This window comes from Cynoglossus semilaevis, chromosome Z (assembly GCF_000523025.1).
Source record: "Cynoglossus semilaevis isolate Cse_v1.0 chromosome Z, Cse_v1.0, whole genome shotgun sequence".
Lineage (NCBI taxonomy): Eukaryota > Metazoa > Chordata > Actinopteri > Pleuronectiformes > Cynoglossidae > Cynoglossus > Cynoglossus semilaevis.
Genome location: NC_024328.1, coordinates 2,604,927 through 2,632,681, shown reverse-complemented (window position 1 = coordinate 2,632,681; position 27,755 = coordinate 2,604,927). Strand labels below are relative to the sequence as shown.

The 27,755-nt window shown below is 38.4% G+C and overlaps 2 protein-coding genes and 1 non-coding gene across 4 annotated transcripts; 2 read left to right on the top strand and 1 right to left on the bottom strand.

Moving 5' to 3' along the window:
* The first annotated feature begins 537 nt into the window (after positions 1-537).
* Positions 538-3,149, top strand: ogfod2 (2-oxoglutarate and iron-dependent oxygenase domain containing 2). 2 transcript variants are annotated; one of them, XM_008335675.3, is made up of 7 exons: positions 538-829; positions 921-977; positions 1,263-1,373; positions 1,477-1,576; positions 1,927-2,051; positions 2,189-2,446; positions 2,733-3,149. In XM_008335675.3, exons 1-7 carry the CDS (start codon positions 695-697, stop codon positions 2,997-2,999), a joined length of 1,053 nt encoding a protein of 350 aa, XP_008333897.1. In that variant the 5' UTR covers positions 538-694; the 3' UTR covers positions 3,000-3,149. The 2 variants fall into 2 exon arrangements, with proteins under 2 accessions (XP_008333897.1, XP_024909259.1); XM_025053491.1 differs by lacking the exons at positions 538-829; positions 921-977; positions 1,263-1,373 and having other exon boundaries at positions 1,477-1,572.
* Positions 3,150-3,281: 132 nt separating this feature from the next.
* Positions 3,282-27,313, bottom strand: slc4a5a (solute carrier family 4 member 5a). Its single transcript, XM_025053490.1, has 24 exons — positions 27,219-27,313; positions 25,829-25,989; positions 22,330-22,486; positions 22,198-22,208; positions 21,728-21,817; positions 21,295-21,350; positions 19,951-20,108; positions 19,753-19,840; positions 18,469-18,623; positions 18,029-18,172; positions 16,642-16,816; positions 15,095-15,228; positions 14,337-14,608; positions 13,020-13,089; positions 11,774-11,960; positions 11,098-11,211; positions 10,519-10,680; positions 10,218-10,396; positions 10,040-10,112; positions 9,377-9,445; positions 8,080-8,253; positions 7,278-7,448; positions 7,125-7,177; positions 3,282-4,759 (listed from the first exon to the last, which is right to left on the bottom strand). The coding sequence occupies exons 1-24, from the start codon at positions 27,296-27,298 to the stop codon at positions 4,594-4,596; spliced, it is 3,099 nt and encodes a 1,032-aa protein (XP_024909258.1). The 5' UTR covers positions 27,299-27,313; the 3' UTR covers positions 3,282-4,593.
* On the top strand, positions 9,703-9,773 carry trnal-uaa (transfer RNA leucine (anticodon UAA)). Its single transcript has one exon. It is a non-coding gene; the product is annotated as a tRNA-Leu (tRNA).
* Positions 27,314-27,755: the final 442 nt, after the last annotated feature.

Here is a 27,755-nt window from a genome sequence, read left to right as displayed (position 1 = left end):
TTTCAATCCCGGTGACATATGTTCTTAACGGAATCATGATATATATATATCACGTAGTAAGACAAAAACAAAACAAAGCGTGACCACGCTCTGACGTCTCTTCAACTTCTTCCTCCTCATGCTCTTCTTTTTCTTTGGTTTAGCCGCTACCATTTTTAATTAGCGCCCTCATTTGGCCGAATTCAAAACCTCCCGCTCATTATATAATTTAAAAAAATATTACAAATCAGAGAGGTTAAATTAGATTAGTTATGGTAAACTTCATTGTTTCCTTTGGCTGTGCTTGCGTGTGGGTGTTTTAAAAATCAAAACTCGTTTAAACATACGGTATAAGACATGTTTCTTTATAGATTTCAAATAGTTTAAATCTAGATTTAACCGCAGCATAACGAAATGTGAGCGAAGGAAACATTAAAAGACAATAACAACGAAAAACAATGTAGAACGTGAAGCTAATTCTTCCATATTTACAGTCATCTTGTACTTCTATCTGTTACCAGGATATGGCAGTAGAATACTTGTATAACTAAAGCAAGAAGAAAACGAAGAAGAGGAGGAGGGGAGGAGCAGAGAAAGAGAAGAACGATTATTATTACTGTTTATACTATTGGTTGATAGCTTTACGCCTGTTCATATGTTATATTATTTCGTTGCTGATTATTATTTATGAACTATATTGTAGAGCGAAAGTAAAATGGACGACGAAGACGTGAAGTGTGTTCAGTTTTACATTTGTGACTGTTTTATCACAGACAATATTTTTCTGCAGAAATACAAACTACACGTTCGCTTTGTATCAGAGCAACAGTTCAGACTGGACTATGAACCTGTGAGTAATTACTGCATTCGACAAAAAAATGTTATTGTTTTATTTTATTTTTATAGATTCAGTTTTTAATTGAAGTTATCTGTTCATACAGCTGCTCAGGACGCTTAGCTGCGACACTGAACAACAGTTTACGGAGGTGCTGAATGAGGTACGTTAAAGCCAGGAAAGGTAACCTTTAGGAGAAAGTACATGTGAAAACTCGCATGCCCCTATGGAAAAAGATGTTAACTCTACAATGAAAAGTAAAAACAAACAAAACAAACTGTCCATCTAGGTGTGGACACATAGATTGACAGTTTGTTTTGAGGCAACATATCAACAATTAATTCATAGCCATATCACGATTCCAGAGAAATATTTTTGATAAATAAAATGTTTCATTGTGACGTTTTGATTTTCTGCAGCTTCTCTACAATGAGTTTGCTGTGTTTAGATTTTACAGGAAGTAGACAGGCGACGGCGTTTCAGTGCCACATCAGCTGAGAGATCTGCAGTTATTAAAGACATTTACCAGCCACTTCATCCTCAACTCTACTGTCTTCAGGTGTTCACTGCATCACTGTCTGCCAAGCCTGGCATTAAATGTAGCTCATTTACACTAACCTCACTGTGACATCTCTCTGCTCTGCTGCGTCTCCTCTCCCCAGGAATCTTACCTTGCTCCAAAATTCAAAAAGATTATAGAGTATTGTCAACGCAGTGATGCCAGTCAACAGGGCCTTCTGGACTTACTGGAGGAAGAGGCAGGTCAGCTCAACATATTTGGTTTATGTCTCCCTGTTGATGAGATTTTTCGTGAAACAAATGCTAACTGTATAGCACAACCCTTAAAGACACACAAAGGTTTTGCATTAAAATGTCTTTACGTATTGAAAACAAACTGAGAATGCTGTAGTTCATTGTAATTGTACACAGCAACAAAAGCATCAATATGAAGGAAGCAACACTGATGGAGTTGTCAAAACAACAGAACATTGAGCTTTAAGCAGAGAAAAAAATATTAAATTTACCAAAAATACCAGTTGAAGTAGGTGTACACACTGTACTTGTTCATTCTAAGAATGCATAACTGGTTTATTCTTGCTTTTCTGTTGTAGCACCGAGAGTGTACCGTTTCCCCGTTTTTGAAAGAGGTTTCTGTGAACAGCTGATGGAGGAGTTGGAAAATTTTGAACAGTCTTCAGCTCCTAAAGGAAGACCCAACACCATGAACCATTATGGAGTAATGTATCCAATAGAATTAGGTTTATATGCGTACTGTATATGATAATTGAAAAAAAAAAAACAATCACACAAATCACACTGCATATTTCTTACATTGAGTGTTTATTATTTTTCTTCCGTTTTCCCTCTTCTCAGATTCTTCTTAATGAACTGGGTTTTGATGAGGGTTTCTTCACCCCACTCCGTGAGCAGTACCTACGTCCACTCACTTCTCTGCTGTACCCAGACTGGGGGGGTCGCTGTCTGGATAGTCACAAGGCGTTTGTGGTGAAATACGACATGAATGAAGACCTGGACCTGAGCTACCACTATGACAATGCAGAGGTCACTCTGAATGTTTCTCTGGGCAAAGACTTCACTGATGGAAACCTTTATTTTGGAGACATAAGACAGGTGACTTTACTTTAAGCTCCAAGTGAAAATACTACTATAATGTAGTATTCATCCCAAAAAATACCACTTCCTCTACAAGTGAAATTATTTCAGGAATTTTAAGCAAACTACCTAGCATTTGACTAATTTGTTGTAGCCCTGATGTGAGTTCTGTTTAATTTTAATATTTATTGTGGTTAGTTGCATTCCCATATAATACAATAAAACTAAAATTTTCTGTGACACTTATGTATTACAGGGTGAACCTTTGGTCTCACTTTTGACCAATGTTTGTCGCCACCTACAGATTCCTTTATGTGAAACAGAGTGTGTAGAGGTAGAACACAGAATGACAGAGGGCCTTCTCCACCGGGGGCAACACATGCATGGGGCACTGCCCATTTCCTCTGGCCAGCGCTGGAACCTCATCATCTGGATGAGAGCCTCACAGGAACGAAATAAACTGTGTCCCATGTGTGACAGGAAACCCACCCTGGTGGAAGGAATGGGATTTGCTGATGGCTTCACCAAACATTCAGATGCTTCCACCTTAGTCTCCTGTGTTCTGACGTGATGTTTATAGTTGTTGCCATGCTTGCTTTGATTAAGATACTCTGTTGTACTTCATTATACATGACTTGCTTTTTTGGAGAGTACACTTTGTGTAGTGGCACCTCTCACCTTCTAGGTATGGTATTTTAATAAAGGCCAATCTAGAGTTGAAGAGCAGTAGTTAAACTTATTTAAGTCACAATAAAAAAAGGTAGGTAGATCCATCCAATCAGTCATTACTGAACCACATGAGCTATACTTGCTGCCTAATGTCAGGCGTACCTCACATTTTAATTTAGTTATAAAATGTGAAATTTTTGCATTTTAAAATCGAAGCAAATAAAACAGTAAAATAGATTAGAGCCTGTGTTGTAGTGCAATAGTGTAGTTATTAACTGCTTTATACTATCGGGCTCCATCTGACTGTTATCCTTTCTCCCACTCTCACACACATGGCTTTAGAATTTAGTATCAGCTGGCATTCTGGGGCATTTGTTCTTTTAGTTGTAAATGGTCAAATTTGTATTAACTTTTTATGCTGCCAGATCTCAAATGCTTCTGCCAGACATAGTGTATTTAAAGATGACACAATATTGGGAATAATAGAATATTTTATTGCATATATATAATTTTTACTGTAATACCAGGTTTTTATTTTTATGCTAAAATTGTATTGTTGCTGGCACAGAAAATCAAACCACAGATCTTAGCATGAAGGATGTAACATCTTGAAACTAAACATTTTACACAGCAACATCTAAACATCAATGGTTTTTGGTTGTTTCTTTTTAGTTCTAATTCAACTGTTGAAGTGCAGTGAGGACTGGAGGAACAGGAGAGAGTGGTTCTTGGGTCAACACTAAAGTGTATCCAAACACAGCAAAAACACAAAGCTGAATGGGTGTGGCAATGTACAAATTTACACTTGACTGTGATGGCTGTGCTGGTTTTACAGGAGATCTCCATAGACCACCACAGTCTTTATCTCAAACCAAACCAAATGCACCAAAGAGAGCAACAAAACTGAGAACCATTTCCATAACCCAGTTGTCTCTGTGCCACGAGGAAATAACGTGGTTAGTGCTACGTACCAATACATACCTAATAAGGAGGCCTCCTGTATACAGTACAATATATAGTTTTCAATGACATACATATATATGTACTGTATATATATATATATATACACACTTTTGTACCAAATAGAACATTTTATACAGATACATTTTCACTTTTATATTACCTTTAAACATTTTTAACATGAAACAAGTAAATCGTTTATTGCCAAGTTAATTCTACAGTCTACAAACAGATTCAAAATCTTCTGAGGGTCACTACAATCAACCACATACTGTATATTAGGAGTCACCAACTATATTTGTCGGAGGGCCAGAATTTCTCTGGACAGACACCAGGGGGGCCGAACACTCAAATAAAATGAAATAAAAATCACGTTTTTGTCTAACATTATTATTTGATATTTATTGTGTAAATCAGTAAGGGGCCAGATTGGATGGTTGATGGTGACTGCTGTATTTGGTCAGCAACTATAATGAATAGACTTAGACTCTATAATGCCATGCATTGGCCAGTTCATAAAAGATGAAGTGCTATCTTTACAATGTGGTCTCGCTGCTCAGATCCCGGGGATGATGGTGGTCCATGTCCGAGTCATAGTCTGACTCCATCTCAATCTTCACCTGGGGCACTGAACCAGCCATGCTACGGCCCATAGGCATGGCTGGAGACGACGGGCAGGAGATCTTCAGGTGCAGTGTGATGCTGAGGAGGTGGAGGGCAGGCTGTGTGTTACAAACACTCACACACAGACACCCTGGGCCAAATACACCAAACTGGGGCAACTAGAAGGAAGCTGGCATTGGTAAATCTACAGCTGCGTACAGTATGCCAGAGCTGAAATAGTGGAGTGCTGGTTTGTTGTCGCAAAGATGAGGATTATTTACAAAAAGGTGTAAATCTGAAGCCTTAGTGCCTAAAGTTTGGGCACATCCAACCTGACTTGTACTTTTCTGCATGAGTATATATATATATATATATAAATGTATTACTCTATATCAGGTATTTATCTTTGGCTAATTATGAGCTGTTCTCATTTAGCTGTTAGCCCACTCATGGAAAAGGTTTCAGCTATCTTTGGATAATTTCAAGTATATTTACTGATAAAAAAAATTAGCTTTTTAACTTATGGGTACATTTTGGCTACTGTTCACGTATTTTGCTTGCTATATAGTTTTTTTATTATTAGTCTTTATTTTATGGCTGCTTTTGTATTGCATAATTGATTTGGTAAATGGGCAAAGACACCTAATATTTAACACACCGCAAACATACCTTGCACCATTCTCAAGTACTTCTCTGCCACTTCTGACTTCTACTTCATTCTTCTTCTAAATCAATTCAGATAAATATTTTGGATTTACCAAGACATATGTACCTTTCATTTAGATATTCTCTATGTGCTACTGCTGCTAACTGATTGGCCAATGGTCACTTCCTAACTATTTCTTTAAAAGCAATGCAGACTTTTGTGGCCAAATTAAGTCATCACATTTCAACCACAGGAATAAAAGTTAGTTCAGGAGTTAGTTCTGACACAAAACATAGTTCCACACTGAACCTGCTGCAGTTTCAGAGAAGAAGAACTCAGGTGATTTACACACGCAGGTGTCATTTGTTTCAAATCAAAGACTTTCAGCATAAGAAGACAAAAGAAACAACCAAAAACTGTGACGTTGTTGCATATGGTTGGATCATACAGTACAAATGTGTTTAGGTCACAGTGGAGTCAGTGATGTCACACATTAAACACTTCATTACACAGTATTTCTATTAGAATCCTACATAGGTTCATCTTAGCAGACGTAAAACATGCGATTGGCTGTTATTTACTACACACTTCCTGCCTCTACATGAACATAAACGTAAAGTAGCGTAACTCGTGTGAGTAGTACACATATATACTTAGCAGCAGATGAGAACATTTACATCGATCTGCATTACCTAGTGCATGGAAAGGAGTCTGAGCCTTTGTCAGAATTCATAAAGTTTTTGGGGCCACAAATTTGGAATAAAGAAATTAAATTCTACCTCTACTTGCAGTTACTTAAATATAGACATTATATACCTTTAATGATTAAAGCATTTTTTTTGTTAGAACTATTTTTTAAAGTTAACTTCTCTTAGTTTTATAGTACCTTTTTACATGCATATACTGTATATATTTTTTTTCGTATTCAGGTTTAGCTTACATTTACGTTTTTAATAGGATGCTCGTTATAGTTAAATTGTACTTAATAAAATATAATTATGGCAAATAAAGTATTTGCAATCCTGGACTGATGTTAGCATTATTTTACAGCTATATTTAAGCTGCTGTATTTTCTTGGTGGCTTTTCACAGTAAAGTGTTACACTTGTGGCTCCATCTTCATTCTTTTATTTTAAGATTGCAGTGGTCTTTAGTTATTTTCTTATATATAATCTAAACTCTATATTAAATCACATTTTATTAAGTTTTTGGTTGTAGCTACATTTGAATTTTATGCTTATCTTTGGCTTTTTTGTTTATTCTCTTTTAAAAACATTATGATTAATATTCCCTACCAGACAGTGACACTGCAGTCGTGACAGAATCAGCTATGGTTTTAGATTTTTTATCAACGTTGCCCATATATTGGATGCTATATTTTTTAGAGCAGGACAACTTATTTGTAAGCTTTCGTTATGTTATGTCCTTCAAGCTCTACGAACATGTATATACTGTATGTCAGTGTGCATATATTTTTTATCAGAGAATGAATTTAAAAAATGTTAAGGTGACTCCATTGTCTCATAAAATCAGGATGATTTTAAAGATTGAGATGTTTTAGGTTCAGGTTTAACCCAGGCTTTCCACAAAGGGTGGTCCACAGTTTGGGAACCACTGGTTTAACCTAAACCACTATATTTGAGGATTTAGGTAAAGTTATGCTTTTAAATGATATTAGAGGTTTGGTATTTACAGTATGTTTGTTCAGTGTTAAAGTGCAGCAGTAGCAGCGGGCTGACAGTACGCTCCCCATTGAGATTCGGCCACATCAGGATAAACCAGGTCTCTGTAGGGGATGTGCAGTTTGAGAACACAGTACCTTCGATCCAGGTCGGAGTCAGAGCTGGGTGAGTGTGTGGAGTAAGCACGGTACTTGTCCTGCACACAAGACAACAAACAACACACTCTGATAAGAAATTCTTGTCATGATAAGGTAACTCTATAGGGGGCAGCAGAAGCTCAAATTTCCCACCTCATCCTCATTGTCATCAGGTTTGGACTTCTTCTCCTTCTCCTTCCCGTTCTTCTTGTCTTCATCCTTCTTCTTCTTTTCCTTCTCAGGCAGGAGGTCGTCCAGCCAGGCCAAGTCGTGCTGAGAGAAGACCATGTCCAGCATCTTTCTGACCAACATCAAACCCAGAATCTGGATGTTTGGTAGAGAAAAGTTAAAAAAAAAGTTTTATTAAGTGTTATAAATAATTATGTAAATTTAGCCGGAGGGCGTCTGTTATTAAAATGTGCTCACACTGATCTAAAATAGCCAATTGTTCTAGAATTGGCACCTCTCATGATTTTCAAAGGCTCTCAGATTAAGAGATCTTCTTCTTTTTCTTTCGGCTTTGTCCCTTTTTCAGGGGTTGCCACAGTTAATCATTGATTTCCATCTCTCTCTGTTCTCTGTATCTTCTACTCTGACTCCAACTATCTGCACATGTCCAAACCATCTCAATCTGGCTTCTCTAGCTTTTTCTCCAAACCTTCCTGTCTGTGTTGACCCTCTAACGACCTCATTCCTGATCCTGTCCATTCTAGTCACTCCTAAAGAGAACAAAAAGGCTCTCAGATTAAGAGATAAAATCTTGATTTCATGCTGTTGAGTTTATCTGCATATTAAGCTTTGTGTGGAATATTTTAATCTTGATAAGATAAACCCAATCTGTACAAGGTGAATTAATTCAGCAGCTCAATCTTTCATCTATACATAATGTGAAAAACAAACAGTTAAAGAAAAATAAGTAAAAGATCTCCCAATTTTAGTTTGTTTGGTCTCATACCATCACAGGAAAGATAATGGCCAAGAAGGTGGATTTGAGAATCCAAAGCACAGCCAGACATGTGATCTGAATCAGAGTAAACAGGTGGACTCTCCTCAGAGGGACATGACGCAGGTAAGAGAAGTCTGGTTGGTGCTTGGCAGGCATCATGTATAACTTTATCCTGTCCCAGAACTGTGGAGGAGCAGGAGGAGCAGATGAGGAGCAGGTGGAAGAGAGATGAGCATTAGTTTTAGGTTAAACAAGGTTAAACACATGCAGACATGTGATATAAATGATTAATTTTAAGCTATTAGAGGGACATTTGTATGCATCAGAGCTTTATTTGACTGTGTTGAATAAGTTAGAGGCAAAGTTAGCATTGAAGAAGAACAAAAGGCCAAACTATTACAAAGTTATACAAAAGAATAACTAGGAACCAGGAACTGTAGAAGTTAACCAAAAAATAGCTGAGATCAAAAACAAAACAAAAAATTAGCAATAGCGAATAACAGGAATAACAACAATATATGGGAAGGCTAGAAAGTGAATGTAAAAATGACAAAAGAGGTGCATAAGAAAATAATCAGTAATAAATGTCTAAAAAAATATAATTTTATGTTAATATACATTTTGAAGGTTTACTGTGCAAGATTTAATATTTACAACTTATATTTATTTATTAGACGTAGGTGTGTTAAACAGGATAATGTGTTGCACCCCGGTGGAAAAAGTACATTACTAAAGTTGCTCCTGTGCTTGACTGGTGGATGTAAACCACTGTCTAAGAGTAAGACAGACCTAAACTGACAACATTCTTCTAGTTTAAGACCCAGAATGTTACTAGACCTGTGTATAATTCCATTAAGCAAGCTAGGGTTAGCTAGGAACGAAAGCAATAAACAACAAACAGCAACAGCCAAATATAATAACTAAATTGGTCCCTGAAAATGGCAACTATTCCAGATAGTATGTTAGTTTAAAAAACGTTGCAACATTTATAAAAGATTAGAATTGTTGTTAATACAACCCAGGGTCTTTTGCACCCATATGATGCAAAAGACCCTAAAACAAAACACAGACCTCAGAACTAAAATGACTGCACATGTGGAAAGCTTTCCTCAGATAGTGGTCTCTGTTTTCTGTATGAACAGTGTAGATGACACATATCACTGTCTGTGCGCTCATTTTCCAGGCAGCTCTAAACAGCCTGCTTCCTGCCTGCCTACTGTCAGAAATACAATAAGTGAGATGTCCTGCTCCGGTGATTCAATTTATTATGATAAACAACTAGAGCGAGCATAGGCTCACAGCACACCTGGATTCCACTGAGGGAGGCGACACCCATGTACAGAAAGACTCCATACAGCACAGGCATGGGGATGAACTGCAGGAAACAAGAGGGAAATGTCTAAACATTTGAAGGTTTAGCAGAAAGTTAAATAAGTGTGTTAAAGCAACAGCTAGTAGCTCTGCAATGCATGAATAGCAAAAGTAAACAAAATAAGTAAAAAAACAGCTTGACAAATATATACTGTATGATTTAAATGTCTTCTAAAGAAAAGTTAAATTAAATTCTCACAAGGTTACGTTTACAAATTTATGAGTAAATTAATTCATTAGACTGTTGCAGACAGCACAGAGGCCTCGTTGGCGCAGTAGGTAGCGCATCAGTATAAATCTGAAGGTCGTGAGTTCGAGTCTCACATGGGGCAAAACATTTAGTGTTTTGCTTGCCTGAAGGTTATCTACATATGTGTGTGGCATCAGGGACTGTTTGCAACATAGACCAAAAACCTGTCAGCAGACTGCGGTCATCAGGTTAATTGTATTTCGATATATATGTACATTTAAGTTAATTATAAAAAAACTGGTAAAAAAATTGGTTGAATAAATAACTCCTTTGGTTCCAAAAATCTCAAATTGTAATTGCTGCTGATAAACATTTCAGCGAGATTTATATCAAATATGTGCTTCATACCTTCAAAACTGGAGCGAGGAAGATTGAGACTCCGGTCAGAGCAAAGACCAGAATCCCTGTCATCCTTTGTTCCCTGGTCAGTTAGAAAAACAACCGTTGGACTCAGTCACTATCACACACGTCTGATTGCCTGAAGTTTTCCCACGAGTCCCGTGTTATCACATCACTGCAGACTGACCTGACGCCCAGGAACTGAGGCTGCTCTCCTGGAGCGCTCGACTCACTCTCCATCTTCAGGGAGTCGATGTGGGCAATGGAGATCACAGTGGCAGCGACGTACCAGGGCAGGCCCATAAAGGAGCAGGTGACCATCAGAATGCCGACCCAGAAGAGATCCAGGTGGTAACCACAGCCTTTCTGTCAGGGAAACCAAACCAGAGGTATTTTCAGTAGCACATTTTTTAGTTGTCATGTTTCAACTGGCTCTCCCAGTTTTATAATTTAGCCTTTCTTCTGCAGTAAAAAAAACCCCAACAAACCTTTAATTTGTTCTCCTTGCGATTAACAATGACTGCACTGATCTGCTGGTCCATGAAGATGAGGATTGTTACCAGGAGAGCAGGGACAAAGCTGGCTAAATACACCCACCAGGGGTTTTTTCCAAAGGGCATCACCAGCCAGCCTCGATCAGGTCGAGTTGGCTGGAAGGAGAGAAGACATAAAAGAAGAGTTTAGGAGAGGAAAGGAGTACAGAGGAAAGAGTAGGAGAGGAAAGGACAGAAGGGGGGAGAAGAGGAGAGAAAAGTAAAGGAGGAGACTTTTTTTCACAGAAAAGTAAAATATCAATTAAATGTGTAGAGAAAAGTCAGAATTATGATAAATGACTGAAAAATGAATTGAAAGTGAACTACTAAGCACCCGGGGTGCAGTGTGTGGGGACAGTGCCTTGCTCAGTGCACCTCATGTGTTGTGACAACATAGCAGCTGGGGGATCTGAACCTGAAACCCAAGTCCACTTCTTTAACCACTAAACCACCCCCAACCCCATATATGGTGGCAAAGGCACAAATACATTTATGTCTATTAAAATCTTTACCCTAGTGAAAAAGTTGAATTACCTTAAATTCTGTTGGAACAATTAACTTTGGGGTTTTGAGCCCTATCAACATATCCAGTCCCACGAACGTCATTATAGACATGAAGATGGCAAAGTCACTGATGAGTTTCCTCAGCTGGAGAGAAAGATGTAAAGGCATGGAGAGAAAAGACAGCATGTATAAAAAACCCAAAACAAAACAAATTTATTTCTGTGAAAGCAGACACTGTGTGTGAATATTGTCAGAGATGAGCCGTGTGTGGTTTCACATCAGAGTCAGAAATAAGGAGGGAAATAGTTCCTGAGATTTTTCAGCAAACATGTCAGTGTGGGCAGAGAAGTTAATACTTAGTTTCAGAATTAATTAAAAAACAATAAATTGGAACAAAGAAAACACTGACTGTTTTTAGTAATTGTGGAGTTTAAAACCCAGAACACACTTCAGAGACAGGTTTATCACTGGGTCACCGACTTATTTTTAATGTAAATTTCTTAGGAACTGTTTTTCTTCTTTGTGATGGTCCTGATGTCAGTAGCCGACACATCAGTGAAGCACATTCACTCCCTTTGCGTTCGGACCAATCATCATTTTACATTAAGTTCCATCTTTAATTCTACCATGTATGCACTGAAGTGGTGTTAAACTTTATTGTGATTTTACTTGAAGATAGAAAAACATAGCGAGAAAGTTTTCGCACCTTGGTGGGAAAGTAGCGGCTGAACTTAAACTTCTTCAGGGTGATTGTCATGGAGTAGGTGCCAAAGAAGAGGATGAAAGACATGAGGGCTAGGTCGGGCACATACTTGCAGGACTTTCCCACCAGAGAGCCTCCGTACTTCAGACACTCTTTTTTCGACATGGAGGGAAATGTAAACACAGAAAGACAGGATGAAAATTTATAACAAAGATGAGAAGAAATATTCCACAGAGGAACAGAAGAGAGTGATGGGAGAGTAAAAATACAAAGGAGAGAAAACACAGCAGAGAGAATTCTAAATCAGATGTCAGACATATGTTGTTCCTGTAAATAAATAAAAGTGTTTCTTGTTTCACAATAGACTAATTTCCATTCCCAAACACTGTTATTATTTCTGAAAGCACTGAAACTAAACCAGCTTTTTAGAGCAGCGGTGTTAACGGCACAACACATCAGACATCACCTGACCACAATTTTCTTTTTTTGCACTGACTCAGACACAGATAAGGAAGGAAGGAAGGAAAGTGAACTCCTTGTCATCGTGACACAGCTCACCACTGCACTCACAACCAAATGTGACCTCTGCTTTTAACCCATCACCAAAGTGAACAGTGGTCAGCTTTAAGGGGAGCAGTGAGTGGGGACGGTGTCATGCTCAGAGCACCTCAGTGGTAACTTGGCAGATGGTGGACTAGAACCTGAAACCTTCTAGACCCAAGTCTGTTTCCTTAACCACAAATTCACCACTGCTCCCCATGTACATGTACACTTAGCTAACATTTGGAATCACACATCTAAAGTCTAACACATTTGTAAATAAATAAATAAATAGAGCAGAAATAAAACAAATTGAAAAAAAACAAATCTTAAAATAATATATTTTGTTCAAAGCTTGAGGGTCTGGCAAATGTCTTAAAAGAATGGAGCTGTGGTCATTAAAGGATGTAAATATAAAGGCACGTACTGTATGTGTTATAGCTGTGTTATAAGAAAAACGCCACCACCATGTCACCACCAACATAAAACATTGTTATTTTACATGAAAATGAAACATTTCACCCATGTTATATTAGACTTAACATATTTTTTTTTACTTTTGATAATGTTAACAAAATAGTCCATGCAGACTAGAGATCAGTGGGCCTAATGCAGGCTAGTCCCTGGTTCAAAGGTTCGGCATTATGGATGAAACTTAACAGGTGTCAACATTGATATTAATGAGCTAAAAATAAAAAGAGAGAAAGATTCACTTACCCCAGAGATAGAAGAGCTGTTATCTGGCATTGGAGCTAAAGCAGTGAAGATCATTGCAGCCACTGTTTATGAATAAGGAAACGAAAAAAGAAACACAACGTGTGAAAATGAAAGGTAGTGAATTAAAGGTTCTGAGGTTCTAGCTGCTCTGTGCACAACAATGACCACATACTCACTTTGGAATAGATGGCAGCCAAATGAGTTGAACATGACAAGACAAACAAACAAAAAGACAAATCAGTTACAGAAATCAATGTCTGTTAATGCAAATCACTCCCATTTTTCAAAACTAAGGTTTTTTAAAAATATGTTTGTAGTAAAATTTCAACAACAGGAGGAGCACATAAATGGTCAACTTATCACTCTATATGTTTATTGCAAGATCCAAGATTCTTTATTGAAAAATACACAGGGCTCTTCATCACATTCTGTCCTTGGTTTGCCGATCTGTCAGTTTGTATTTACTACTATAGGCAAACTACACTAACAGTTGAAAATACTGTGACTTTTGAGGAAATACAGACAAATCAGAGTGGCTTGTTAGACCTTCATACCCCTGAGGTAAATGGCTAAAACAATCAACATTAAATGCTCTGAAATGCTAAGTACAATATACATTTAGAATAAAGAAAGAAAACTTGCAACAACCTGCGGAACCTTTCTCACCATAATTGTTTTTTAGATTATTCAATATCCTCATGAATCCCTGTCACACAGTGGCTCAGTGATGCAACAGCATCCATGGTTAGTGAAAGTGGTAAAAGTAATGAAATTCAGTTTCAAATGCTGACAGTGCTAGTAACAAGTGTGGGAAGTTTGTTGACTATGAAATAATCTGATTAAAATAATCATCACCTACTAAAACACCAAGAGAATTTCTGTTTCTTAACAGTGAACTGTAAAACCTTCCTCTAATTTGGTTCCCTAGTGTAGTGGTTAGCACGTCTGCCGTGCAAGCTGACAACAGAGATTCCTGGGTTTGATTCCCAGAGGAACCACATATCCCTAATGGCCCATCCAATGGCAGTCTGTGTCATTTGCAAACAACCACAATGTAAAATTTCCCCCGTCGTGGGACAAATAACAAACTCAATTATAATTATTAATATTATTAATGTATCACCTGTTAGTTGGAAAATAAGTTGAAATATAACTACAGCGCCCTCTAAAGGATAATGACATCAAGGAATCTCTAATTTGACAAATGGCTGTGATGCGTATTTATCTCTTTTTGATTTATTTATTTTAAATTATTTTTTAAATTTTAAATAGTTGTTATTCATCTTCTGAAGTCAAGAGATGAACTCACCCGGGTCTGGAGCCAGACACTCGCACTTGTAAGCTGTGACATAGTCTGGCTTGAAATCAGTGTTGATGGGATAGTATTTGAAGGAGCCCACCATCTTTTTGATAGCGTCAGAGATGAAGATGAAGGAGATAAGACTTGAGAAGCCTTCCTCCGTGAAGCGTGTCATGTACTTGATGATGTAACTGGCATCCGTGGCAACGAGGATGAGGCACTGGATGCAGGAGTGGATGCCGATCCACAGACGCAGCTCCATGTAGTCGATGCTGTTGCTCCTGAGGCAGGTCAGAAGAATCTGTTTGAGTCTATGATCTACAAGCATCACTGACTAAAGCTCCAGTGTCATTTCAGTCAGAAAGACTATAATTCGTCACACTAGAGACCTGTGGTGTTTACATTTTATCTTGTCACTCACTCCTTTGTGTTCACTCTCACTTTTTGTTTCCCGGGGACACCCATTAAAAAATTAGTTCCTTCTGACAGACCAGCACACCGTCATGTAATTCTGTCAATGTTCTGCTGTCTTCCTAATTTTGCTGTTTGTCATCCTGATTATTTCCTTTTACGCTGCTAGACAAGTGTGTCCCACCAACGGCTCTGGTGTATATGATATCAGTCAGTTAGGATCTACAGACCAAGCACTGATGACTTTTGTCATTTTAGATTTAATGTCATTTGACTGAGATCTGCTTTGTAAGATGATGTAAATAATAGCTGATGATTTTCAGGGGAGGGGAGGGTTCTCTGAGGTAGAAACTCACTTGCTGAAATCAAACAGGAGCTTCTCAAAGATTAGAATCGGGCCAGTGGAGCTGAGGATAATGAGGGGCTGACCACCAAAAAGACAGAAGACAGACCCGGCCAACGCCGTACCCAGGAAACTCTCCATCACTCCCTTTGAAAAAACAAAAATAAACAGAGGACAGCAATTTAAGGTTACACAGTACTGATGAGGAGCTGGAGGACTCAAATTGGTTAATTAGGTAAATTAGTTTCATATGTGAAATAAAGAGGGAAAAACCCTTGTTTTCATTTGATTTATAACAGACACTGATAAAGCAAATATGTTTGTATTACAATGCCACTAGTGTTTCAGCTGTAAAATGTATTCAATGCTTATATAGGTAAACTAACACAAAGAGTATTTAAAAGCAGTGTTTATCTTTAACAGGAAAATCTCAGTGTAATAGAGTTATATGTTCTATTGTTATGAGAAACACCATCTAAAGGTTTTCATACAGTCTATATTTCAAAGCTAACCTCATAAATATGACACATAAATTAAAGCTGACCTTCCTGCACTGGATGATATCCGCTGATGCTAATCTGCAGCACTGCCTTGTGTATCTGCGCTCATGTTTACCTGCATTACTCTAGGTCTTCAGTCTGAATGGGATTCAGTGTTATAAGTCCAGTTGTTTGTTTATTTTTTTATTTTTTATTTTTTTGCTAAATCTGTTTTCCTTCTGTAACAGGAACCTATCATGAAGACAGACAAGGCCATTACAGAAGTGTTATCAGTAATTTCCTCTGAAATGCTGTAGCTGATATTTTTTATATTTTGCTATTTTATAGAAAAACTATGATCTTCGGAAAAAGGAGCTGAGAATCAAAACCTTATGTCAGGCAAAGAGAAGATAACAGTAGTCAGTGCCTCTACACCACTCACCTCTGCCCTCTTCTCTCATTTGGTTTCTCTACATAATCACCTAGATTGAATGCCAAATGATGCAAAGAAACTAGCAGCCTTTAATGGTTGAATATTTGAGAAGTTGATGCCTACAGTGCATTTCACAAAATTGGGAACAGAACCCAAGTCTGAGAGAAACGAGCATAAAGGTAGCTTTCTGGGATGTTTCTTAAATAGCAGATTAACAGGTGAGTGATGATGGTATAAGGATTGGCTACAAAAGGAGCATTCGCCAAAGGCTCAGTCTTTGGAAGGTAGTTTGGCTCAAAACTAACCACTTCATACATATCAAAAAGGTTGGTGGACCACTGGTGACACCAGTCCACAAAACAATGTATCCACAGAGCAAAGGAAAGGGTGTGTGGAATGGAAATAAAGTGCATCATACATAATTTAATGATTACATTCTTGATGTAAATAATAAATAATAAAAATTACAATTTTGCATTGTGCATTATAATTATTATGAAATTGTAATTTATCTTTTTCACCAAAAAAAAACAAAAAACAATACTGGCCCCTGACCCAGTGGTTGGGGAATCCTATTTATAAACGTAAACTCCCAATTCCAATCTTTGGAAAAATAAAATAGATTTTTTTGTATTACTGCAATTTCACCTGATAATTTTCCGTTGCATCCCCCAACAAGCCACCAAAGGTGATGGCATTGGTGATGCATCCCAGGTAGATGAAGAGCACAGCAGAGATAGACTGGATGTGGAAGCCCTCGTAGAAATCACTGGGCAGCCAGGGCAGTTTTCTCTTTATGTCCAGCCACAGACCCCCACAGAATCTATTACACATAGAAAAAGGCAGCGTCGTGAGGATGTTAACCATGCTCCACTTCTCTGTGGGACACGTCAGTCTCTCTGAAGCAGGAGAGAGTAGGGAAGTAATTGAATGGATGGCTCCCCTGCAGAGTCTTTCTTCACTTGGAGAAATTGAAAAATGGAAGTTTTCACTGATGAAACGTACACTGACAGCTTTGATTTTCTACACACATTTCAGCTTTTCTTTCTTTCTTCCTTTTGTTTGTTTTTTACCAAAGTCCGATAAACATTCCACAGCAAATCAAATTAAACATACATTCTATAGTGGCTCTCACTGACAGAGTTAAATTTGGTTTAAATTATGTTTACCATATTCACTTTTAATAAAGAAAATTAAGACAGGGGTTTCAAAACTTTTCCATGCCAAGGCCCCCCAAACAGCATCAGCTTCTGGTTGAGAACCCCCTTTGGAAACGCAGAGGCAACGCTACAAAATATGTTAAGAAACTTAACTTTCAACTATCAACTCCTCTAGAATTAATTTTCTTACCTTTATTCACTATTCAGTTATTATTACATTTGTTTAGCATGTGATAATTATTACCAACACATTTTTCAACACTGTAAATTCCCACTGAATAAAGGGGTGAAGGGGTTCCTAACACAGTTTAAATGCGTGTTGTCCATTTTATGCTAAACATTAGTTTGAGGAGCAGAGCAGATGGATAACATGCACAAACCGCCACAGATTCTGATGTTTTCATGTTTCAGATGTCATGAAAGGTGCATTCATGTAGAATCAAAAACTTGAGAATCTGCCGATTACGGCAGTTTGCTTGTTGTACGGTTCAGGAAAAATGGTTACAATGAAATGTCGAGTTTTTTCTTATCTTTCCTCAAATTTTCTAAGGTCCCCCAGTGCCCTTTGGTGGCCGCCTTTTTGAAAACCACAGGGTTAATATATTACCGGTAAATACAATACAATAATACTGTAAATTAAATCCTTAAGAGGGAAATTGACACTGAACCGTTTATGCTTTTTGTTTTTAGCCCCACCTCTAACCCGACTGAAGATTAATATTTGTATCCTCAGTTAAAGAGCTCATCAGGGGCCATCTGCATCCATTCTTTCCCCATAATTTTCTCTCATTGCCAAATTTCTGATCATTCACATTCATATTATATTAATTCCAAAGCCCTCAGCAGTGTCCGGCCAAGTGGCTCAGACCCCTCACCGTCCAGTAAATGCCAGCTCCTCTCCCAGCTCATGTTGCACTGGCATCTCCTCATCGCTAGCCAGTCCTCCTCCCCCGCCTCCTACTCCTACCCCAGCTGTACCGTTCATCTGTCCCTGCTCATTCAGGGAGAACACGGACTTCCTGCAGGTTGGATGCAAACAGTAAAGAAGAAAAAACCAAATATGAGAAATAAAATATGTAGTGTTTTTTAGGGCATTTGTAGTAGTTGTAGTCCCATTAAAAACCTCTGAGCTCAGGCCGATAACAGGACAGGCTCAGGATTAGGAGTTTTAGCTCCAATACTTTATTCCACAACAGATAATTTGGTGGTGAGTCTAATTCTTTCACAAAAGAAGTTAATTTAATCATAGATTGCCCTTGTGAACTTGTTGAGAGAGATTATTGTGAATCATTGAAGTTCATGTTAAAACTCAAACCTTTTGTCTGCTGACGGCACTTTTTTCGGAGGCTCAATGCGGATTTTAGGATCCCATTCACCTGGTGGAAGCACAATGACTTCATCCAGGAACTCATCTATGCCGGCAATGAGGTCTTCCCGATCTCTGGCCTTATAAGCTACATCACTGAAGAGCTGTGAAGAGGAGATGGAGGTGAAGGAGAAGAAAACCAAAGTGATATAATCAATATGATCGGATATAAAAACAGCACAGACTAAAGATAAATGAAAATGAAAAAGGTGTCTGCAGACTGGAGGGGAAAGAAAAATGCTTCTGTTCGGTGGAACCTTCATCGATTTATTTTCTCCCACAGCAACAGTCTAACTTAATTTTGCAGAGTACAACGATCACTAAACGTATTGTAGCCATTCACTCTCTGCTGCCAAGTTTCAGGATTGACTGGAATCCAGCTAATAACTGGAAATTGAATTTTACAGACTGCCTGCACCAACTGTATGTTAAGTAAACACTCCAAGTGATATGAAAACAAAGACAAATGTCTGACAATTAAAACCTGAGGCTTTACCCTCAGGCTCTCGGCTTCTTTTTTCAGCCAGCCTTGGCTGACGTTACACACAGAGAAACACCAGAATAAACCCAAGCTCTCTGTAGTGAAGGAGACACAGAGCTCCTTAAGAGTCTGTGCCCAACACCGCAGCTCTGACGGGCTTCACAAGGATTTAACACAATGTCAGGTCCCAGTAATAAAACTGTTGTGTTTCAATAGGTAAAACTTTTATATGTACTTCTCTGATGAACTTTGAGCTTCACAAATATTATCAGAGTATCTTTTAACGGTCTTCTCAGCTAATATTTACGTTTCATTTTTTGTGTTTTTTTGTAATGTTAAGTTACTTTCTTGTGTATAGACATCCTATTCTTACCTAATATTTTACCCTAACCCTTTCTCATCTCCTTAATAATTTTCTTGCCTTTGTTTGGGAGTTTCTGTTATCAGTGTTCAGTTGTTTGATTTGATTAAAAAATAAAATGCACATAAATGCACATAAATAAATATTTTATAAAAACATTTTATATTATATAAAACATTCATAATTGTTAAATTAGGGCAAAATAGAATATTCCCTCTGCCGGTTGGAGGAGAAAAGAAGGTATTGGATTGATATATGTATAGGCAGTATCGGTATCGGGCATGAAAAGTTGTATCGAGCATCCCTGTTATCAAATGTCAAATCAATGATAAATGTTTACTTTTTTGTTTTATCAATCTGCTGAAATAAAAAAAAAGGGAAATCTGCTTACATCATCCACCATTAGTGTTGCTATAGCTCTGCCAATCTCATTGTACGACTTGGCTTTTCCTTGAGGTCCCAACAGAATAAAGAGGAATCTGTGCAGGGACAAGAAGAAGGCAAAGTTTCGGCAGGATATGATGTTGGAATGTCTCACCTACAGTAAGTGAGAGTAAAGAGGGCAGTAAAATGTTCTACATCTTCTCACCTGGTGGGAACAGGAACCTCCGTCAGACCTCCTAACGTCGTGGCCTGGGCCAGGCGAACAAATGCAACAAAGGGTTTGTTCAGGAAATCCACCTCGCCCACCAAAACATTGGAGGCCTCGGCATCTCTCGGGATCTTCTTTATGAATTTGTTTCTTAGCTGAAAGAGGCGTAAGGAAAAGAGAGTAAGATAAAATGTGTACTAAATTATATCTCACTACTTAATCAATAAAAATAACTAGCAACAATTTAGAGAATTGTCTCTATTTTTTTGAGTCTTTTATGCTTGGTTGTCTGACCTTGAATTTGGAGGTATCTTTCCAGTATCTGTTAGCACTCTCTTACTCATAAATTCCACCGACACAGTTCTTCCCGCCTAAGAAAGTTCTTCTGTTTGTCTGTATAAAATGCTATATTTCCTGGTCAACCTGTAACATTCCATCTAAGGCTTTTATGGCAAACTCTATCACTCAAGGGACAGATATTTAAAACACAGTCGAATGTGTTTTAAATTTCACTGCGAATGAAACAGGAACCACATTTATAGATCTAGAGCTAACAATGCTTTAATCAGAAACATTGAATTATATGAGTACGCCCGAGTGCTGTATGTAATGGTACCGCAAAATTGGAAAGCATCATAATGACACTCATCAGTGAAGAACTTGGCCAATCATCCACAGTAGCTCCATGTGAGGGCTGCACACGTGGACCTGACAATGAGATCCAGGTTTTTTTCTGATGCCGGGTCAATACTAACACGGAAAGTGCGTCACACAACTGTCATCAGCCCATTGTCACATGCGACCAGCTAAAGGTCTGTTAATTATACGAACTGAGTTGCTGGGAACTGGATGGACCTACTGCAGCTGTGATAACAAATAAAGTTCACTGCCCACATTACACAATACTATCATAAAATGATATACAATACTATTACTTTCAATGAGTGATACTTAATCCTGACCCGCTCAGTGTACTTATCGGGGCAATGACAGCACATGTGTTGGTGGGTTGTGTTTGCACATTTCCTCTTTTCATAAATGTAGCTGTCACCTTCACTGGAAAGTGTAGAAAGATGGATACTTTAAAAGACAGAGTACAATGAATGCACAAGACAGAGCACAAACAGACAAACACATCGATCCAAGGTGGCTGAGAAATTCCTACAGATTGTTGGGGGCCAACCAGTACTGTATGGCAACTAAAGTGTTGAACACCATTTTTGTAGTTCAGGTTAATGAAAGAAAAAGGTTTTGGAAAACACCCACACGAAGAATGATGAATATAATACAATGCAAAATTTGAAGCTAAACTAAGGTGCAAAAGTAGGATGTTTGATTTACTTGGTCTGGATTAGGAGTGTCGGCAATGTCATTCATACTCCTGCTCTGAGCATGACCTGAAAAAAAAAAGAAAAGAGAAAAAAAAATCTTTTGACAATTGGGCAAAAACATATACTATTAAGTTTTAAATTGAGAAGTCATAGGACTTTTGATCACTTCTGAAATGCACATATATAAAACAAATGTTCTTACTTTAAAGTTGAAGGCCTGCAGCAAATTATGTATGATTGATTGTTTAGACAAAAATCTTTAACAAAAGACCCATGTCATTGAAATGGTCTATTAAATGTAACACTGTTGCCTGATGCATAGGTGATGTCATCATCACCACTGTGGCTCCTGGACTGTAGAAACCAAAATACTTTGGAAGCCATTAGAAGCTGATCAACCAGACCAAACAGCCACATTTATGGGTTTATGGATTGGTACTCACGCAGGCGGCCATAGTTGGAAGACTGTTGTTTTGTTCTGAGATCTTCTGTTGATCTGTTAAAGTTGGGTATTGACCCTGCACCTGGTCCACCTCTGGAACCAACAGTACGACCTGGCAGAGGGTGGAAAGCAGGAAACAGGACAAACAGTACTAGTGTTAAAATAGATATTTTAAGATTAACTCTCAGTAATCCTGGTTGAGGGAATGTCTCAAGCAGTAATTACCTCATCAAACATTGATACATTCATGTGAAGGAGCATATGGGTTTGTTTTTTTCTCCATAGCACAACCTTGTATTTACAAAATCAAAGCTATGCATAACAATGAGTCAAATGTAGGAGCAAAATGGACCAATCACTAGTCGGGATTGTGATTTCTCAGGCATGCACTGTGCTGCATGTAATGGCAGGTTATTATTGATGCTATCATACAGAAATGGTACAGAAATAATATGTTTGTCATGTCAGCACGTGATTCACTTCTGCACATGTGAGATGACAAAAAGCAACCATCATAAAATGTCTGACAACTGACACCAAAATGAGTCTATTTGTATATAATTAGGTAAATAGAGATAACAATTTCCAACAGCGACTGTATACTGACTGTTGGAGGAGCTGGACTTTCCGATGTCAGCCAGTGAGCGATGAATGGGCTTCTTGGTCTGATGTCGATGTTTCCTCAGCAGGACGAAACTGATCTTGTCTCTCAGATCGGCAGATATCATCCCCTCCTCTATCTGTCTCTCAATGATGTCATCTGTAAAAAAATAGAAGGTGTAGGCTATGTTACAGAACCAGACATTTAAGTTCTTATAAGGTTTAATTATTTCTAAATGCATTATTTCAGTTGGACACGGCATGAGTTGGTCTGTAGATTTTATGATTAAAAATGTGTTTAACATATTCATCTTTATCTTTAACTTAGAGTTAAATTAGCACAGAAATGCATATTTTGAATGTAACCAAGATACCAAACATTAGTAGCCAAGATAACATGAATAAAGTTAACTTTTCAGGTGTTCTTTGCGCTGCTACGTCCAACATGACGCAAGTGCAAATAAAGGGAATGAGACAATGATGAGTCTATCATGTTTGGTGTTAACACGGAATAAATATTTAATATTTATATAAAAGATCAAGATGAAGTTTTAGGTTTCATAGCAACGGTTGCTATGTTACATCAGCCATTAGGGGTGTGGCTTTAGCAACGATAAAAAAAGCCTTTGATGTAAACTAATAATTCATGACATCACATTGCAACAAGTCCAACTGACCCCGAGATTAAACTGCAGGGTCATGGAATCCACCTGTTGTTAAACCCTGTCATCAGACACAAAAGAATTAGCTACAGTGGAATGAATGGATTAATCCAGCAAGAAGCATTTGTACAAAGTGACATATGTTCACAGAGGATAAACAGGGAGTAGCTGAACTGGATACATGTGTCAGACCTGTTTAAGGTCAGATCTAATGGAACCTTACAGAGTAAGAAGTCAGACCAGTTTAGAACAATTTACTAGCATGGACAAAACTGGAAACTTCAATAAAAGCAAGAAAGAACCTAGAGACACAAATGTCTAGGAAGCCATCAAACCTAAAATTCATACTGAGGACTCATTTCAGGGCAGTTCGCTCTATGCTTGATTCCTTTCTGCTAAGCATGACACAGGAGCAGTGGACACTAATTGAGAGCGACTGTCTTGATCAACCAGTCAAATTGTTGGTTGCTGATCTCCTGTTGAACATTACACAAACCATCACAGCGTCACTTCTTTTCATCCAATGTGGGACAACTGAGAAGGTGTCTGTGGAGACGGTCCAGAATACTTTGGGTTGTGCAATCTCAAACAGTTTTTCACTGACTCTTGGAGAAGATGTGGCTTCCTCCGTCCATGCAGAGCTGCTCATACGTTTGATGCACCAAGATGTGGCTGAAGGTGTGAGTTCTGCCCTCTCCAGCAGCAACATCACAGGTGAAGCACACATCACCACTCCATTTGACAGACTAGATGCAATGGTCCAGCTCGCCTGCCAGATGATTAAACGCATGAAAAGGAGATGCTTAAGAGTGAAGCCCTGTACCACACCAGTACCGTTAGAGCTAGTTTCTGGGGACAACTTTATAAATCAGACAAATAATGTGAAAAAATTAATCAACATAGAGGTCAGTCAAATTGTACCTTTTTCAGATCGAACCACCGAGAGCGAAGACTGGCTCCTCAACTTAGAATCTTCTTCAGAGACCATAAGTGAGGTCAACAAAATTGCTCAACTGGTGGACAAGAGTTTCAGATGCAGGGATGCTTCAGGGCCATATTATGAGATGCTTTCCAAACTGCGGACTGCAATTGAGTCTGAGATTAAGACCTTTTTTCTCAAATTAAATGTTAGGGCATTATTATTTAGCAGACTGGCTCAGATGAAGACCCATTTTCAAAAGGACCGTGAAGGCAGAGGCAGGAAAGAACTGCAGTCAATCATAGATGACATTGAGTCTTGGATCCTGACAAAAGATACTGTGGGCAGTGGCAGTGATCAAGCAGGTATTGCTGATCTTGAGGTAGTAACAAAGTTTAGTGATCTGCTTTTTACTTACATCAGACAGAAACCCGTTGAAAATAGGACACTTGATCTGTACAGGGAAATACAGTTCAAGGTAAAGACTCTCCTGGTACTGATGAGCTGGTGGCTTCAAAGTCTGGCCGATAGCCACAGTAAAAGGCTGACACAAGGTTTAATGCAATCGGCAGGAATAACAGAGCCCCCTGCAGCTCAAAAGACAGAGCCTTGTGAAAAAGCTAATGACACTGGTCCCGCCAGTGAGTCAGATCATAGCATATTTGATGATGAAGACGATGTTGTCAGTGAGTCAGATGTTTACACCACAAAATCAGAGGAGTCGGAGTCTGAAAAATCTATTGCACATAAGACTGAACTTTGCATTAGCCAATCTGTGTCCAGGGCAACATGTGCAAATCCACATACCACACCTGAGCATCTAAAACCAGAACACAATAAGGACAAGTCTGTGCTTAAGATGATCGTAGAAAACTTTGTGTTTAAGGCTCACAGGAAGGCAAAGTCCAAATGTTCTACTTCAGAACAACATGCCATCGCTGAGCGCCTCTTGAAATCAGTGTGGGCTACAGTCAAGGCGAACAACATTGTAATTACTTTAAACATGATCAAACATCTGCACACAGATGTATTTCATCAGCTGTGTAAAAACATCTCTGCACGAACCCTTATCCTGGCACTGATGTTTAAGGAACAAGAAATTGACTCAATTGTTGTCGAGGCGTTCAGGGACCACCTCACCTCGCCAAAAAAACACAAAAGCATTTGGAAAATACTAGGACAGTTGGTTGTCTGTGACATGGTTTGTGCTAAGACACCCAGCTGGAGTTTGATGGGACAGAAATGGTTTCAGACAAATATTTTAAAATTCTTCTGAAATTCTGAGTATGTGTGTAGCAAAATGGGGCTTAAATTGTAACTTTTAAATGTGTGCTATTTAAGATAATAAGAGGTTATGACATAGATGAAAGAATTTTTTATATTAATTCCTCTAAACTTACTCCTTATTTTGACCTGTTAATTTTGTTTTTGAACTGTTTATTTCTTTTTTGAGGTAATATTTACTGGAGTTCACTTGGCTTTTCTAACTCCACAAAGATTTGACAGCCACTTTGACACGTGAAGCAGTACGTTAGCTAATTTATCAAAGATTCCTATATTTGTGGCCAACTTTACTTGTCTTTATAACTTTGTAGATGTTTTCTGGTTAACCCCAATTGTCTTGATTTTAACGTTTAAATATTTGTAATGCTAAATAGTTGCATCAAGGGTAACTGGATGGAGTAAGCATCATGAAGTGATCACCTCTCATCAAAGAGGCTTCTTCAGCTCTGTAACTATTTTTGGATAAGATGACCTGGATGACTGAGAACCCACACAGACATTTGTATATTTAACATCCAAAAACAAATTGAAATTATATTCCCTGTACAAGGAAATATATATATTAACCAACCTTTTAAAGAGGGGGGTCACTATCCAGGCTTTGAGAAAAAAAATAGAAAATATCTCAGAATCTCACCGACTATTTGTGGCAGTGAGTAACCCTCCAAGTCCAGCAGCACCGTTCCTGTCTGGAGACATGTTCTCAGCTCAAAAAGGCTGTGTAGGGACAGAGTGGACACATGGGGTTTGCTCCATCGCTCTCCACCCTCCTCCACCTTCTCCTCGAACTTCACCCACCTGAAGATAGTAGAACACAGAGGTGAAAGGTTGCCAGCTGCTGAGTAGTTATCAGGGATTTGACCTGGCAGCAACTCTACCAATAACTCAATCTTTAAGCTACGTCTGTCCCTGTTGTCAGAAATACTGTGGTCTTTACAGGAAGCTAAGGCTTAACAGGTCTTTCTGCATTGGGGTTTGGGACATCAAATACGTACCAGGTCAGCTGCTTCTTTATGTCTGAAATGAACCTGGGTTAAGCCATCTGTCCTATTTTGGGCCAATCTGGCCCACCAATACTAAGGGTAGAACACAAATATAATTGGGAAGTGTGCCACTTACAGCAAAATTAAAACTGAAACTGAGGTGAATCTTTTGGGTATTGTTCCTAAAAGTGCTTTGTAAGTGGGTGATAGGTTGTGTCTGAGTCCACCTCCTCTGTTGAGTGATGGTTTTTCCAGGTTGACAAAAATGGCTTCTTTTACCCCTTTCTCAAACCAGGGAAGACAGATGGTTTGAACAATACCCAAAAGATTGTCCTCAGTTTGACACAACAAAAAGGCAGGTGAACGAAACCGTTCTGATGAGGACCACAACAACCCATCAGACTCTTAACGACTGTTTACACTTTCACAGTTGACCCCAAGGCCAAGTAGCTTCATTCTTTCTCACCTAGAGCATATATCTGCTGTACTCCCCACCACCAGTTAGAACTGAAGAAGCCTCTTGGATTAGAGGTGAAACGTCTTATTTAAAAAAAGATCACGTCCAGTTGCCTAACAGAACTTTTCAACCTAAAACATGTAAAGTAGTATGAAGTCAGGATCCCACATAAAGAGACCCAATCCCTGAAGTAGTAATGTTGTAACCAGGCTTGTGACCCATATCTGCATAACCCAACTGAAATGGACCAAATGGATTCCTTTGTCCATTTACTTATTGTTGCTTTAATATACAGTCAATACACTTGTTACTATGCTCACATTCATACCAGTGGTATATTTGGTGTCCCATCAGGCTAATCTCCTGATGTGCATGTTTTGAACACCTACGCAGCCAAACGACCATGTTTTTAATACAGATTCCATAAATATTGACCATATGTGAGACCACTTTCATAATTCCTTGTTAGGTGATCCCACTAAATGATTTCCAAATCTCCATCTAAATGCAGAACAACTGTATACCTTTTTTTTTTTTTTCAACAGCATAAACGTGACTGGAATAAAAAACAAGGTCTGGTTATTCACCTGGCAGACTCTTTCCATTCCAGCTCATCTCCTTCCCTCTGGAGAGTGTCCATCTCAGTGAAGAGGGTTGGTGTCGGCATATCATCATCTTCACTCAGGATGTAGCGAAGTCGCTCTGCTGCTGGAGACACTGCAAAATATTTAAATTAATAAATGAATGAGTAAATAAATAGATATCGGAAAAGTAATGTTAAGATGAATATCAAAAAAATTAGGTGAAATATAAGGATCACACATATATAGAACATTAAGGATTTATTTGAGGAAAGGTTTTAAAAATTGCCATTACTACAGGCTCTTGTTATAGTTTGTACTACTTGGCTATAATCTTGGGCAATGTGTGGTTTGTATATCTTTCTAAAAGGGCATGAGAGTTTGCATTCTGATAATTCAACCTATGTGTCACCACTGTGTCTCTCTACCCTTATCTTTCCTGCCTGTTCTGATCACATAACCTTACTTGTGAAATGACAATGGGCCTAACAGCTTGAGGTACTGTTTTCCTAATCACAACAGATTTTTTTTTTCAAAAGGTTT

Excerpts from the sequence above, each read along its gene's own strand:
- ogfod2 (XM_008335675.3), top strand. The coding sequence starts at position 695 with ATGGACGACGAAGACGTGAAGTGTGTTCAGTTTTACATTTGTGACTGT. Across the intron at positions 978-1,262 it reads TTACGGAGGTGCTGAATGAG|ATTTTACAGGAAGTAGACAG; the intron begins GTACGTTAAAGC and ends TGCTGTGTTTAG. Across the intron at positions 2,447-2,732 it reads ATTTTGGAGACATAAGACAG|ATTCCTTTATGTGAAACAGA; the intron begins GTGACTTTACTT and ends CGCCACCTACAG.
- slc4a5a (XM_025053490.1), bottom strand. The coding sequence starts at position 27,298 with ATGCCGACACCAACCCTCTTCACTGAGATGGACACTCTCCAGAGGGAA. Across the intron at positions 7,449-8,079 it reads CCATTATCTTTCCTGTGATG|ATTCTGGGTTTGATGTTGGT; the intron begins GTATGAGACCAA and ends CCAAACATCCAG. Across the intron at positions 4,760-7,124 it reads GACTCCGACCTGGATCGAAG|CATCACACTGCACCTGAAGA; the intron begins GTACTGTGTTCT and ends CCACCTCCTCAG.